Raw genomic sequence first — 14,732 nt, 5'->3', positions numbered from 1 at the left:
GACTGCTGGCTCCCAACTGCTTGCCTGCCTGCCTTCCTGATTGCCCCTAACCGCTTCTGCCTGCCAGCCTGATCACCCCCTAACCACTCTGCTGCCAGCCTGTTTGCCCCCAACTTCCCTCCTCTGCCGGCTTGGTTACCCCTAACTGCCCTCTCCTGCAGGATTGATTACCTCCAACTGCCCTCCCTTGCAAGCCTGGTCCTTCTCAACTGCCCTCCCTTGCAGGCCGGGTGCCTCCCAACTGCCCTCTCCTGCTGGCCATCTTGTGGTGGCCATCTTGTGTCCACATGGGGGCAGGATCTTTGACCACACGGGGGCAGCTATATTGTGTGTTGCAGTGATGATCAATCTGCATATTACTCTTTTATTAGATAGGATAGAGGCCTGGTACAGGGGTGGGGGCCAGCTGGTTTGCCCTGAAGGGTGTCTGGGATCAGTTGGGGGTTCCCTTGGGGCATGGGGCGGCCTGAGCGAGGGGCCTGTGGTGGTTTGCAGGTGGGCCATGCCCCCTGGCAACGCAAGCGGAGGCCCTGGTATCTGGAATTTATTTTCCTTCTACAATTGAAACTTTGTAGCCTGGAGCGGAGCCAAGCCTAGGGCTCCCTCCGAGGCCGGTAGCCATTTGTGTCCGGGTTATAATTGAAACTTTGTTGGGCCTGGCCAGGGTGTGCAGAAAGCTTGCTTCCCCTGTTGCCGGCGGCAACCCTGGCCTGCTCTCTCAAGCTCCATTCTGCCACCATTTGTTTGAATTTGTTTACCTTCTATAATTGAAACTTTGTAGCTTGAGTGGAGGCTTAGGCCTGGCAAGGGCAGGCAGAAAGCTTGGCTTCCTCTGTTACCTAGGAAACCTTGCTCTCTGTGGCTGTAGCCATCTTGGTTTGGGTTAATTTGCATGGTGGGCGTGGCTTGTGGGCATGGCTTGTGGGTGTGTCGGAGGTATGGTCAATTTGCATATTTGTCTATTATTAGATAGGATTATTAAAGTTTAACATTATAAAATTAACAAAAATAATATAAAACTCATATCCTGGCTAAATAGCCACATGGCCTCCAAAAACCATATATTCCCTTCCCGTTCTCCCGCCGTTCCCTAGCTTGTCGTGCATTCTTTCCAAAAATCAGGACTTTTTTAAAACGCCGTGGGACACGGGACAAATTGTTAAAAATCGGGACTGTCCCGCCAAAAGCGGGACATCTGGTCACCTTACCCAAAACCAAAATTAGGGGGTCGGCTCCACAGTCTCGGCGCCTCGGAAACTGACACCCCTGCACTGGAGAACCAGACAACATCCCCCAAACATCCCCTACCTGCAGCAGCCGGGAACCTCTAAAGCCACATTTAGAGGGTTATTCCTGTAGCACACGGAAGTGCATACATGGAACAGGGGGGACTTACAGTGACACCAATAAAGCTACGGCGTGGGGGCCTGTGACTGTCACGACCTGGAGCTACTTTCTTTGTCAGATCTACTGAGGGGCTTTGACATACAATAAACCGCACTTTAAAGTGTCTGGCTCAGTGGATAGAGCAGCAGCCATTGGACTGAAGGGTCCCAGGTTCCATTCCAGTCAAAGGCATGCGCCTTGGTTGCTGGTGCATCCCCAGCAGGGGGTGTGCAGGGGGCAGCTGATTGATATTTCTCTCTCATTGATATTTCTAACTCTCTCTCCCTTCCTCTCTGTAAAGAATCAATAAGATATATTTAAAAATAAAAATAAACCTCACTTTAAAGAGTGCAATTGTCTCAAAACTGCCGGGATCCACTCGGAAACTGAAAGCAGGGAAGTCGGTGTGTGTGCTGCCCGTCACTTCCAGAACCAGTAAGTAGAGACAAGGCTTCCATCTTTTTGGACCTTTATTCTGGCGGCCAGCAATCGGGACTATCTTACATCTCATCTCAAGCCACGCTTTTTACAGGAAGGAAAGTATAGGTAAAGGGTTTGGAATTCAGGAGAAAGTAAGGGGTTTGGAATTCAGGGGAAAGGTTAATCAGATAAAAGCTGCAGCCCGTGATTTTCCAAGCATGCCTTCATCTGCCGATCATCCCTTCATCTGCGGGCCGGTGACCCTTCATCTGCATGCTGGGCGCCCCGGAGCACAAGGGCTCAGATACCGTCTAGGTGGCCCGCAGGCCTCCGGGGCACAACGAATGGCTGCGGGTCTCCTGAAGGCAGCGCAGGTCACACATTCCAGTCCCTGCAACAGTAGCTTTCTACATGCATTAATGTCCGAGCCTATTAACTATCGATCTAAAACTAAAAACTTTTAACGTCTTGAGTTTCCCATCAAAACCATCACCACAATCAAGACAATGAACCTACCCACCAGCCCCAAAAGTGTCCCCTTTGTCGCTACAGGTTAGTTGGCGTCTTGTCGTTTCTGAGACAGGGAAGCCCAGGGCGGGTCCTTTTGGACGCTGCCCGTTTCCCTCCGCTGAGTTTATTTTTAAATTCATTGTTGTGGTGTCCACAGCGCGTCCCATTGGGTTGCTCAGAGACGTTTTGCTGTGAGGGTGCACCACGGTGTGTCCCTTCCCTAATCACGAATTCCTAATCTTGTCTGTTTTTTTGGTATGTGTTTTTTAAGGAGAACTCGAAAATGGCACACGCTCAGACCCCTGAACACCCCTGGGTCCTCCCGCGGGGGCAGCTAAGACATCCAGCCGGTGGGCGCCAGGTCAGGCCGAGGGCAGAGCTGGGGCTGGGGCCGGGGCGGGCGGGGGCTGAGGTCGGGGCGCCGCTGCGTGCCCTGCCAGAGCACTCGCCCCCTCACAGGCTTTCTGGAGGTCTGTGCTCTCCGGTCCCCAAGTACAAATAGGGAAACCGAGGCCCAGCAGGGTTCAGCAGTCAGCCGAGGTCACGCAGCAGGTGACAAGGTGCACAGCACCCTATCCCCAGTGGAAGGACGGTAAGGTTCCACGCCGAACCCGAGTGGCGTCACGGGAGCCGAACTGTCCGACGTAGCAGCAGCCAGCCCAAACCCCGTTCCTCCACGTGGTGTCACAAAGAAAAGCTCCGCTCGTCCCGCCGCCCACCCGCGCTAGGAACTCCGCGCGCGGGGCGCTCGGCCCGGCGGCCCTTTCGGGGCGGAAGTGCTGCGTGCGAGGCCGGAAGGCGAGCGCGGGGCGGTGCTGAGCTCTCGGGGCGGAAGGCGGCCGGTGCGGCGGCCCCGCGCCCAGGGCTCCAGATGGAAGCGGCGCCGGACCCAGGGCCGCGTCTCTGCTGCAAGCCTGGCGGGCGGCTGGACATGAGCCACGGCTTCGTGCACCACATCCGCCGGAATCAGCTCGCCCGGTACCGTCCCACCCCGCCGCCCTTCCCCCAGCCCCGCCCGGCCCGGCCGTCCCTGACTCCCGCCCGGCTCCCCCCAGGGATGACTACGACAAGAAGGTGAAGCAGGCGGCCAAGGAGAAGGCGAGGAGGCGGCACACGCCCGCGCCCACGAGGCCCCGCAAGCCCGACCTGCAGGTGTACCTGCCGCGACGCCGAGGTGAGGCCGCCCACCCTGCCTGCCTCCGCGCTCGCGCGCTCCTCGGCTCCGGGCCCTCTGCCTCGACGCGCCCCCTTCTCTCTCTGGAAAAACACACACCACTTATTTCCCAAGGCTCGGCTCATCGCGTCCCTTCCAGGAACCTCCACCTCGACGCTCCCCAATCTCCGCTCAGTGCTGCTTCCTGGAGAACAGGGCGGGTGGACGGACGGCCCCCAGTTAAACATCAATATTACAGGACATAGCGGGGAGCCAGCAAGAAGTTGTCTGCCAGTGTGCCCCATCATACTGTGTGTCCGCATTCCCACTGCCTCACAGAGAAAAGGCTCAGCACAGCTGTACAGGACAGAATTGTGGACTGAAGCCCAAACCCAGCAAAAGGCTTTTGTCCCCAGGTTCCCTGAGACCTAGGCATCACAACAGCCAACATATGACGCCAGATTTGTTGAGCATTAAGGTGTTGTTAGGTCTTCTGTACATTGTCACATAGTTATCATAGGCCCCATAAGGTAGGAGCTCTTATTTATGTTTCACAATCAGAAAAACAGGCACAGAGGCCCAAATAATCAAAGCTTATAAATGACAGAGCCTGGATTTGAACAGGGCAGAGCTCTGTCCATCTCTCCTATACCTTCCAACCCTATTCGCTAAACAAATGTGTATCGTATGCCTGCTGTGTGACAGGACTGTGCTGGCCCTAGGGCAGGAATGCAGAGGTACGTGAAACTATCTGGCACCCCATATCACATACAGGCACACTTAGGAAAAGATTGGGGCTTTTATCTCTGTGGTCAGGGCTCCAGCGGCCTTCCCCTCTTCCCTCTCACTCTGGTTCATCCTTCCAGATGGCTCTACCCACCCCAGCAACCCAGACTGTGAAGAGTCCCGTGAAAGCAGCAGTAGTGGCGGCTCCGAGCCAGAGCCTTCTGGCCGTCAGCTCTTCTGCTTAGAATATGAGGCGGACAGCGGAGAGGTCACATCTGTTATCGTGTATCAGGTACGCCTGGTGGAAACAGCTACAGCCTGAAGGTTCCCTGGAACTGGTAGAAATCACTGCCAGCCCCCAAGTCACTGTTTTCATCAGGGTCGGAGGGGAGTGTCTGCTCCACCTGGGGGCATAAACTGCTGGGCAATGCTTTTGAGCACAACTCCTGCCACACAGGGATCCTCAGCGGGCGACAGGGAGGGCTCATGGCCCTCAGTTGAGAATCACTGTTACAGGGGATACCTGGGAAATGGCAGGCACTGGCAAGTTTGAGTCAAATGGAGTTCTTTGAGAGTGTAGACTAGGGACAGGGCAGGTCGCCTTTCCAGAAGAGGCCAGACCCTGAGCTTCCTGACTCTTCCTCCACGTAGGACGATGATCCAGGAAGGGTGAGTGAGGAGGTGTCAGCACGCACGCCTCTGGATCCACCCATGCAAGAGGCCCTCAAGTTGCGCATCAAGGAGGAGATTGCAAAGCGCCAGAGCCGAGACTGACCGGGCCGAAAGCATTCCCTCCAGGCTGGAGTCACTGCCCAGGGAGCTCCCTAGTTTGGAGATGCCAGGACCAGTCTGGGCTGATCTTGACACACAAACACACCCCAGAGCTGCTAGAAAAGGGTGTTGCAGGGACAATGCCTGACCACCTTCCTTGTATATTGGCCCATTGACCATCCTGATTTGGAATTTTTGAGAATTTTGTTTGGCTAGCTTGGTGTTCTAGAAGCAGAGACTCCAGGGAGAGCCAAGGTTTATGAACCTTATGCCAACATGCTGCTTTCTCACTGAGTTCATATGCCCTGGGATACCTGGCCACTGCTGCTCCACCCAGCCCCATGAGCCATGTTATTTTATGGTTCCTTCCTACTGTGCTTCTGCTCATGTTCATTCATGTTTTCCTAGGTCTTTTTTTTTTCAACTGTTTCTTCTTTCCTTCATCTTTTTGTCTCCAAGTCCATCAGTTCCATCCCACTCCTCACCTCCCAATGTGACTGCGCCTCCAGCTGCTCAGGACATTGGAGGTTTGGGGTCCTGGGGTGGGGGAGGGGGAGGGCCTACCTTTCTGACACGCTCTCCCAGTAATCCTGATAGCAACACAGTGAGAGAGGTTCATTCTTGAGGCCAACTCCCAAGCATGTCTCCCTCCCCTGCCATAGCTTTTTCAAGTTTCTGTCATGCCCCACTGCTTTACACTATCTAGATAAGGAGACCTAAGAAGATGATGCCAAAACTAAACTGCAAGGATTTCTTGCAGCAAAACCTGCCTTGGTTAGGACTATAGAATTCTAGCTTTCAGCCTCATCCCTTAAAGGGGAATTATCAAAACATGCTTAAAACTGCCTCTCCAAATGTGATTTAACAGTCTGGAACATAGATACAAAGAGCAATTCAACAGCAATAATTGCCTATTTAGAACCTTAGTTGCAAAGCGGGGGGAGGGGCGCGGGGGGAGGCCCAAACAATGTCTCAGAGGAAATGAACCTCTCATCTGCTCTTCCCCTGCCCCATTCTTTCTCTTTTCCTGCCTCCTAAGAGTATATAGTCTCCCAACAGATCCTTATAATAAAAATCCCAGGAGTATCAGTGCTTTCACTTAAGTGAACATTTTTCCTAATGCTGGGTTAGGCTAAAGATCTGAGAAATCCACACTGCAGTTCCAAGCCACTTCGGTTTTCCAGTACATTGGAACCTTTTTTTGTAATTTGAAATTTGGGGTTTATGTGAACCCATGAGCACTGAGACTTCTTGAAACCAAAGTCTGCCTGCCCCAGGGGTTTCTCCACATCAGGGTCTCAAGATCAGTCTGGCTGGTCCATCTCAGCAACTTTTAAAGGACATCTGAGAGCACTCTTAAACTACTTATTAAAGTGCAGGTGGCCAGAGCTTACAGTGCCAGGAACGTCCGTGAGGTGGCTTAGTTAGAAAGGCCTGGTTGTGAAGGGACCAGAGTGCTCCTGACCCACAGAACTGGCCCAAGGTTAAAGGCCTTAAACTTGCCGGTCCTGGGCTCAGTTCTACTCTTAAAGGAGAAAGTTTGCCCTCTATATATGCAGCTGGAGTCAAAGTGCCTTTTAACATAATGTTAACTACCCTCCAGAGCCTGGGTCAAGGGGGCTGTGCCATCATCCCAGTTTCCCTGCAGCTCAGAGGACCAGTCATTTTAGTCTTCCAGCTCTTCAACTGATCTGACTTGGACATAGGATTTCACTGGAACTCTTAGACTTCCCAGTCTGGAAATACGTTGGGGTTCATCTTCTCACCGCTGGATGACCTGCTTCCTGGATTTATTATAAAATTTAGAAACCAGACCAGAAGAGGAGATTTTAGCCTCCCTGTTTTGTGAGAAGAGAAGTGTGTACCTATTGTCTCTCTGTGTTTGTCATGTAATCTCAGGTAAGAAACTAATGAGAGCTCCTTACGTGTAGAATTTTTCTTGCACTTTGCATATCAAATGCATACAAAATATTTTCCACTCAAGAAAGATTTATAACTCTTGATTTATGCAGTCTGACTACGTAAAGCACTAAGCCTGGTACTTAAATGAGAGGTTGTCCTGCAGAACAGAACTGTTGGTGCCCTGGCTGCCATTGCTCTAGGCGTGCCTGAGATGCTTCTCCGGTGATGGCCCTCAGCCAGTAGGCAGCTTTCTAGCACAGGCTCGTAGCTTATTTTGCCACCCCATCTGGGATCTAAGATGGTATTAACCAGTTTATTCACCAGACTTACCTCCAGACATCTGGCAGCTGTTTTAAAAAATCGGTGCTTTGCCATGAAGGACAACGTTCAGAGCATTTCCCACAGGCTGTAGATGTGTCCCGCAGGGGACTGCCCCGCGCTGTGCAGCGCAGTGGCAGCCGTGTTGGACTGGCTGGAGCTTTCCAGCAGGCTGCTTCAGGTTCAACACTCACTTGACTAGATACATTCTTGGCTGTCTTAAAAAAAAAAGGTCTGGTAGCCTGATAGGCATATCTCATGTCCATCCAAAATTAAGCGTCCCTTCACTTACTGAGAGTTGAGCCTTGGACTTTAAGGTTTTGTGTTTCCCGGCCCAAAGTGGGTAATGTTACAAATAGAAGGAAGCTGGGGTTTGCATAGGGCTTGGGCTGTGCAGAAATAAACACTAAAGCTTGAGTTCCAGCCAGTTGGCAAACATGGAAATCTTTGATGAACATAACGCAAGAAAAGAATGTAAAGCTTTTTGTATCGAGTGAGAGAGAGTGGGAGTCTGGAGCCTGGCCAGACATTAGGAGGACCGACGAGTGTGGGCATTAACAAATGCTCTCTATGGAAGAGCCTCTGAAAGAGATTCCATCTCCATGGTCTGCCCTAAGGGGCACTCCCAACTAGCGGTTAGTCTGTAGGGCTGGAAGAAATCCTTTGGGGTAGCGGGTATCCAACCTGCTGTGCATTTGGTGTGGATGGTCGGGTAGTGGATTCCAAGCTGATTCACAAATATAAATGAATCTTGACTACAGAAAGAGGAATAAAGACATTATTTTCCTACCTCAGAGCCTTTGGGAGAATCACCATAGAATGTTGAAAATTATTCAAAACATTTTATGCTCTCTCTTTGTATTCCTGTCCTGTCCCTGAGGAATTTGATGGCCAATGAGCCATAGGCACCCAGCCCAAATTTCCCCAGTGATAGGAGTGAAGCCAGAAGTGAAAACCTGCGTGAATGGCTCCTCTGCCTTCTCAGAGCCACCAGAACGACAGACTGGTTGCACTGATTACGTTACGGTGTTAAATGTATAAAAAGCCATCTAGTCTTCTGTTTTCTCATTTCAATGTTTCTGCTATGTAGATGAATAAAAAGTATGCAAATTATTTGAAAAATCCTGAAGGGAAGGTACTTTTCAAAGACTGTAATTTTTTTAACCAATAAACATTATTTTTACAGCACTGTTTTTGCCAAGAGTTGTGAAATCACCTGTGTATGTAGGGAAGTGACGGTGAAATGCCTGCTCCTAACATTCAGCACCACAGAATCAGCACTTGAAATCTCATCTCTTGCTTAGCCTGTTTTAAGAACTGTTCTGGTGGAAGTGTAACGCGCGTAGCTTTAGAGCTGGAAGGGACTTTTAAAGACTTCTGGTCCTACTTCTTGTCTAACTCTCCCCTACCAACTACCCATTCAGTCACAGGGTGCTCTAGCGGGGTAACTCCTTACTCATACTGTCATATTAAGCCCAAATCTTCCTCCTCACAGCTCTAGAGCACCTGTCTACCCACTTTATGTTAAAACAGCCAGCTCTCTCAGGTCTTCCCAGGATAAAGATTGGACAGGAACACAAACCCAGATCAATAAGATATAGTGTTGGTTATGAATGGCAAAGCTACTCATGAGATAGGAAATGCTGAGGGCTCATGACACCATTGGGCAGCTGAGAAAAAGGAGCCTGCGCCAATGGGAACACACCTGAGTCAGAAGATGGTGTCTCTGTGAATTAGAAAGAAGCTCCCCTTTTTCCTGAGGCACAGAGCATGGCCAGCAGAAGGTGCTCTGAATTTTACACCCCACTGGTCCATTCAGCCTGGTGTTCTTGTTCAGTAATGGCTCTGTACTGCCATACTTGTCCTGATGGGATTTGGCAAAGGGCTCTCCAGCAGGTTTCCTTTTTCCACTAATTTTTCCCCCTTTTTCCATTTTTAACTGTCACTGGGTCCAAAGGGGTTCCTCCTTTGTCAGTGCCATTTCTGGTTTATCTGCTCCATTTCCCTAACAGTACCAGCCATTTAACCTTTCCCTAAAACGGCCTCCTGGCAGCCTGGGCCCATGCTCCCTTCAGGTAAATGATCTGTTGGCCCCAGTGTTGTCTCACAAGGGCAATCAGCAGATGCTGGGCTTCCTTTTAGAGCGCCAGGCACCCTTCTGGTATGTGCAAGGAAGTATTCTGCCTTTTTAATTAGGAAGGGAACCAAGAGGGCACTCTTGGCCTGTAAGTTTTGGTGACGCTGAAGGGGTAATTTATTCCTACACTATTCTGCTTCTTTTTCCCAAATTGCTCTGGGTCGCCCACCTTCCTGTTACCTACCAACACCTGGCCATGTGGGTCTACTCAGAATGGATAATCCATTGGTTAAGAGTTACCCATGTTTTAGATAACCCATGTTTTAGACACTGAATTCTGGACAGTAGTATTCTGTCTGCTTGTTCCCTTGAAAATGCATCCGGTGCGAGTAGCATCCTCCAGAGTTTGCGGAGTCGAAAGCATAAGCCAAATCCAGGACGCTTGACTGTAAGGCATAGCTAAGGCTTCTCTGCAGACCGCCTCGCCTGGGACAGAGCAGGCACCCGGCGCCAGGTGGAGAGATAACCCGAACTCTCACTTGCAGCGGAATGTGCCCTGCGGCGGAGCAGGCTTCCTCAGCCACGTGCGCCAGGACGGTCACAGGTGGAGCTGGAAGGTGGTGCAGCCCTCAGCTTCCCGCCTCCCGAAGCTTCCACCGCAGGAACCCGGGCAACAGGACAATCCTTCCCGCATCTCGGAGACAGAGCTGCCATTGAGTCCCACGCCACGATCCTCACGCCCAGGTTCCCCGAAGCTGGGGCGCCACCCCCTTTCCACCGGGACTGGGCGCGGGGCCTCGGGAGTTGTAGTCCTGGGCGGAGCGCGGGCCCCAGGACACTAGCGACTCGGACTCCACGTCCCGGCGGGCGCCGCGGCGTGGCCTAGGGAGAGGGCGCGGCCGAGGGCGAGGGCGTGGCCGCCGGCCCTTTAAACCCACAGGGCCGCTCCGAGGGCCGCAGCCGGGGACGGCGCCACGCGGGGCTGGACAGTGCGCGGCGGCAGCCGCAGGGCGCTCCGGGGAGGTGCGTACTGGCCCCTACTTCCCAGAACCCTCCAGGGATCACCAGAGAAGGCTCGTGCCCCGGGTCCGGGGACTCGCCTGCCGCGGGCTCCGGGCGCCCATGCGGGCGGGGGCCGGGCTGGGCTTCCCGCACGAGCCCGCGCTTCTCCAGGGCGCAGTGGTCGCGGGGTTGCCGGCGTGTGGCCGCCCTTCTACCGGGCCTGGACCCACACCGGGCTTTCCTTTGGCTTGGCCCCTTGACCGACCTTACTGCTGCTTGGCTGCCAGACCCGCTCCTTCAGGCGAGGGAGGGGGACTCGCTGTCCAGATGTTATGGCGCCACCTAAACCCCTGAGTACCGGTGACTTGGGGGTGGGACGCGGAGGCCCCCGGTCGGTGTCAGAGGGTGGCCACGTTCTGGCGTGGGCTGAGCTCAGTGTGGGCACTCCCGGCGGGAGCTCCGAATCAGGTGATGACCACCTTCCTTTCCCCACCCATACCCCTTGCCCCCGCGGCTTTAACCACTCACTGGACCCTGGACTTTGACCCCTCTCTCTCCACCAGGCCGGGGCAGTTGATGGTTTTGGAGAAGTATCTTAAGGTAGCTGGGCCTGCCCCCTCTTCCCCACCTACCTCTTCTCATCCCTCCCACACCACTACCACCCTGGCTCCCCTCCCTCATGACCGCCTGGATCCTCCTTCCCGTCAGCTTATCAGCATTCTCCATCACTGGCCTATGGACTGTGTGAGTAGAGGGGAAGGGGGAGACAAAATGGGCCCAGGCTGAGAGGGACAGGGCCCCGCCAGGACCCAACAGGAGCTTGATAGCACACACAAAGTCCCTTGTCCTGTTGCAGGCCGCAGGGTGATACCCACGGTCACTCTGGCTGTCTCCAAACCCTGGCCTGATGCCTGGACAAGTCCTTGGGACAGGCTGGCACCACTGCTGTCCAGCAAGGTGGCCCTGACAGGCATACTTTTAGCCAGGGCAACTTCCAGAGGTCCTCTAGTTTGTGGCCATTGCTGTGGGTTCTGGTGTGGCATCAGGGCCATCCCAACTTGAGTCCCTAGCAGGGGCAATGATTATGAACAGGGCCAGAATCGAGGAGAAGAGAATAGTCAGTGGGGGAAGGCTAGGTTGGGCTGGAGTCATGGGGTGACAGTTCTGTTCCCACAGGTATGCCATGGCCGTGATGAACCGCCACGTGTGCCCTGTGGAGAACTGGTATGGCGTACTCTGCAGACAGCTTCACTCTAAAGCTCCCTTCATCTCTGTTCCCTCTTGGGCCGGGGCTGCTGCGAGCCAGATGGAGACCCGGGGTCACTGCTCTTCTCTGACATTGGCGCGCCTGCCCCCCAGGCATGGCTTCGTGCCCACTGCTTCCCACCATCCCTTTGCCCCCTTGGCTTCTGTCTCAGGCAGGCCCTGGGAAGTGGGCTCTCCTGCCCGGATAAGGGAGGTCCGGGAGGGTGGTCTCTGAGAGGCCTGAAGTACAGGCCAAAGGGTCCCCCAATCTACTCTGTCCTGCCTCCAGGTCCTACAACGAGTCCTGCTCTCCTGACCCTACTGAGCAAGGGGGTCCCAAAAGCTGCTGCACCCTGGACGATGTCCCCCTCATCAGGTAAGGCCTGGAAACTGGGCAGATCAGTGAGACCCAAGGCCCTGATAGACTCCCAGCCAAGCCCCTCAAACAGGCCTGTCCCAAAGGATTTCACAGGAATAATAATTATATTAAGAGCACTTAGTAACAGTACTGCTTTCCAATTACTGTGTGCCAGGCACTGTGCGGAACACGTTACATGTATGACGTCTAATCCTCCCAGCATTGGGGCAGCTATTGTTCTATTTTGTGGGCAAGGAAACTGAAACTGAGTTATGTCGTCCATTCAGGTCACACAGCTAGTTAGTGGAGCTGCCTGGATATTTTTTTTATTTTTCATATATTCTTATTGAATTCAGAGAGGAAGGGAGATAGAAACATCAATGATGAGAATCATTGGCTGCCTCCTGCACACCCCACACTGGGGATTGAGCCCACAACCTGGGCATATGCCCCGACTGGAATCGAACCTTGATCTCCTGGTTCATAGGTCGATACTCAACCACTGAACCACACCAGCCAGGCGAGATACCTGAGTTTAAGCTCAAGGCCTCTGATTGCCTGGCCCACGTTCTGGCTCAAAGAAAGCCAAACCAGCTACAGGCCTTAACAGCCTCAGGGAGTCCAAGGAGTCTTCGGGTTTGCTAAGCAATCCTGGGTCCTCCCTAACTTGTCACACACATGAGCTCTGCTTTTTCTTGTAGGGGAGGGGGTACCACTAAGGACCATTTGTTTGTGAAAGACACTGGTCCTTCTCGGTGGCTTAAATTGGGCACAGATGAAGCAAGAGAAGGCAAGTGGGCCAGAATGGGGGCCCTCTGGTGTGCCTTCCCCTCTCACTTTGTCCTTGCCCCCCTCCCCTCAGCAAGTGCGGCACATATCCCCCAGAGAGTTGCCTCTTCAGCCTCATTGGCAACGTGGGTGCTTTCATGGGTGAGTTGTGCCCTTAGCCCCTAGCCAGCCCGGTCCAGCCCACCCCACACTCCCTTCCCCCCAGAAGGGCACAGGAAGCCCTTGCTCGACGCAGCCCACCCACCCAAGGGCTAAAGCAAAAGGGGCCACTTCTCTCCCTGCTCCTTAAAGACTAGAGGCTGACACCCACACAGCCTGAGGAACCCAGTTCACCACCCGCCCATCTGTTCCCTTCTGGCCCTCAAAGTGTCTGGAGGGGTGAGAGAAGCGGGCTCCCGGACAGGGCTGAGCCAGAGGACGGCACTAATGCCGGCTCCACCCATGCTCTTCCCCAGTGGCCCTGCTCTGCCTCCTGCTCTACGGGCAGCTCCTGGAGCAGAGCCGGCATTCCTGGATTAACACCACAACACTCATCACAGGCTGCACCAACGCTGCAGGCCTGGTGGTGGTTGGAAACTTTCAGGTATACCGCCCCCCCTCCCAACCTCTAGAACTTCCCCTAAAAGGGCATGGCTATCTGCAGGGACCCCGTCTCCTGAGGGTTGACCCAAGCTGCAGGGGCAGCCCCTCAAAGTTGGGGGTGGGGAAGGAGGACCTGGGAGGGAAAGAAGGGGAGAGGGACAGAGAAGAGGTGAAGGGGGAGGAGCGGGGTTGCTTCACTGTTCAGCCCCTCTCTGGGCCCAGGTGGATCATGCCAAGTCTCTGCACTACATCGGAGCTGGTGTGGCCTTCCCCGCCGGGTTGCTGTTTGTCTGCCTGCACTGTGTCCTCTCCTACCACGGAGCCGCCGCCCCTCAGGACCTGGCTATGGCCTACCTGCGGATTGTGCTGGCAGCCGTCGCCTTTGTCGTCCTGATCCTCAGTATCCTTCCAGGACAGGGCAGCCAGGAAATCCTCTAGCCCAGCCCTTCTCTCACCCAAGATGAGGGAGAGCGGTACACCTTCCAGGTACCACCATCCAGGGTGGTCTCCGCTCCCTCTCCTGGGAGTTCAGGGCCCATCCTTTGCCCCAACCTAGTTACATATCCAGGAAGGCAGGTGTGTCTCCAGTCCCCACAGGTCCTACTGAACATTTCCTTAGCACCATTCCAGGCGGCGTCTTCTTCATCCATGAGAGCTCTCAGCTGCAGCACGGGGCAGCCCTGTGCGAGTGGGTGTTTGTCATCGACATCCTCATTTTCTACGGCACCTTCTGCTATGAGTTTGGGGCCGTCTCCTCAGAGACACTGGTGGCTGCGCTGCAGCCTGCTGGCCGGGCCTGCAAGTCCTCCGGGAGCAGTAGCACCTCCACTCACCTCAACTGCGCCCCCGAGAGCATCGCCATGATCTGAGGGCTGGGGAGGGTGGCTGGCCCAGCCTCCACTACTCCCCACCCCATGTCTTCTCTGCATTCATTTTGTACCAAAAATAATTTTGAGAAAGTATTCTGTTGGGATATAGGCTTCCTCACTCCTGGAAGAGTGGCCATCCCACATCCACCTGTGCCATATAGGAGCGGGCCCTGGCAGCTGCCTGAGCTGCGCATGACCCGCTCCCCACTCTAATATTGTCTTTATGTTTAAAGGTCACACATCCTCAGTCACCCAGCCACCCCTTCAGGTGCCTTTATACCCAGTGCCGAGGCCAGACCACTGGGGTTTCCTGCTGCAGGAACTGGGGGCTGGGAACAGCAAGAGGGATAGTGATGGGGGTGGGGGGGAAGGGGAGAGTGAGCACACCTTAGTCTGTGGGAAGGCCCACTTTGGGGCCTACTGAACTGTACTGGGATTCTTCACTCTGCCCCTTATATTCTTTAGGGCAAGTAGCACAGCAGAACCATGTGGGTATTTTAGTACTTTTTTTTTATATATCTATTAAAATAATTCTAATTTGCATGTTTGTAGTCTGTTCTGGAGAGTCAGAGGGCCTGGTTCAGGACAGCTTTCCCTAGGCAAAGAATAGCCCTAGGGAGAGTC

General features: G+C 53.9%; 2 protein-coding genes across 4 annotated transcripts; both read left to right on the top strand.

Moving 5' to 3' along the window:
• The first annotated feature begins 1,792 nt into the window (after positions 1 to 1,792).
• On the top strand, positions 1,793 to 10,120 carry LOC307111836 (UPF0561 protein C2orf68 homolog). 2 transcript variants are annotated; one of them, XM_079791982.1, is made up of 4 exons: positions 1,793 to 3,294; positions 3,372 to 3,490; positions 4,336 to 4,487; positions 9,809 to 10,120. In XM_079791982.1, the coding sequence occupies exons 1-4, from the start codon at positions 3,188 to 3,190 to the stop codon at positions 10,103 to 10,105; spliced, it is 675 nt and encodes a 224-aa protein (XP_079648108.1). In that variant the 5' UTR covers positions 1,793 to 3,187; the 3' UTR covers positions 10,106 to 10,120. The 2 variants fall into 2 exon arrangements, with proteins under 2 accessions (XP_079648108.1, XP_079648109.1); XM_079791983.1 differs by lacking the exon at positions 9,809 to 10,120 and adding an exon at positions 4,847 to 8,374 and having other exon boundaries at positions 1,799 to 3,294.
• Positions 10,121 to 10,176: 56 nt separating this feature from the next.
• On the top strand, positions 10,177 to 14,651 carry TMEM150A (transmembrane protein 150A). 2 transcript variants are annotated; one of them, XM_079791981.1, is made up of 8 exons: positions 10,177 to 10,286; positions 10,829 to 11,009; positions 11,442 to 11,489; positions 11,800 to 11,886; positions 12,731 to 12,798; positions 13,113 to 13,240; positions 13,462 to 13,639; positions 13,870 to 14,651. In XM_079791981.1, exons 2-8 carry the CDS (start codon positions 10,945 to 10,947, stop codon positions 14,106 to 14,108), a joined length of 813 nt encoding a protein of 270 aa, XP_079648107.1. In that variant the 5' UTR covers positions 10,177 to 10,286; positions 10,829 to 10,944; the 3' UTR covers positions 14,109 to 14,651. The 2 variants fall into 2 exon arrangements, with proteins under 2 accessions (XP_079648107.1, XP_079648106.1); XM_079791980.1 differs by having other exon boundaries at positions 11,442 to 11,624.
• Positions 14,652 to 14,732: the final 81 nt, after the last annotated feature.

This window comes from Cnephaeus nilssonii (genome assembly GCF_951640355.1).
Source record: "Cnephaeus nilssonii genome assembly, chromosome: 15".
Taxonomy (NCBI): domain Eukaryota; kingdom Metazoa; phylum Chordata; class Mammalia; order Chiroptera; family Vespertilionidae; genus Cnephaeus; species Cnephaeus nilssonii.
The sequence above is the reverse complement of the archived record's forward strand: the minus strand, read 5'-3'. Positions and strand labels throughout refer to the sequence as shown.

Excerpts from the sequence above, each read along its gene's own strand:
- LOC307111836 (XM_079791982.1), top strand. The coding sequence starts at position 3,188 with ATGGAAGCGGCGCCGGACCCAGGGCCGCGTCTCTGCTGCAAGCCTGGC. Across the intron at positions 3,491-4,335 it reads GTACCTGCCGCGACGCCGAG|ATGGCTCTACCCACCCCAGC; the intron begins GTGAGGCCGCCC and ends TCATCCTTCCAG. Across the intron at positions 4,488-9,808 it reads CATCTGTTATCGTGTATCAG|CGGAATGTGCCCTGCGGCGG; the intron begins GTACGCCTGGTG and ends TCTCACTTGCAG.
- TMEM150A (XM_079791980.1), top strand. The coding sequence starts at position 10,945 with ATGACCGCCTGGATCCTCCTTCCCGTCAGCTTATCAGCATTCTCCATC. Across the intron at positions 11,625-11,799 it reads TTGGCGCGCCTGCCCCCCAG|GTCCTACAACGAGTCCTGCT; the intron begins GCATGGCTTCGT and ends TCCTGCCTCCAG. Across the intron at positions 11,887-12,730 it reads GACGATGTCCCCCTCATCAG|CAAGTGCGGCACATATCCCC; the intron begins GTAAGGCCTGGA and ends CCCTCCCCTCAG.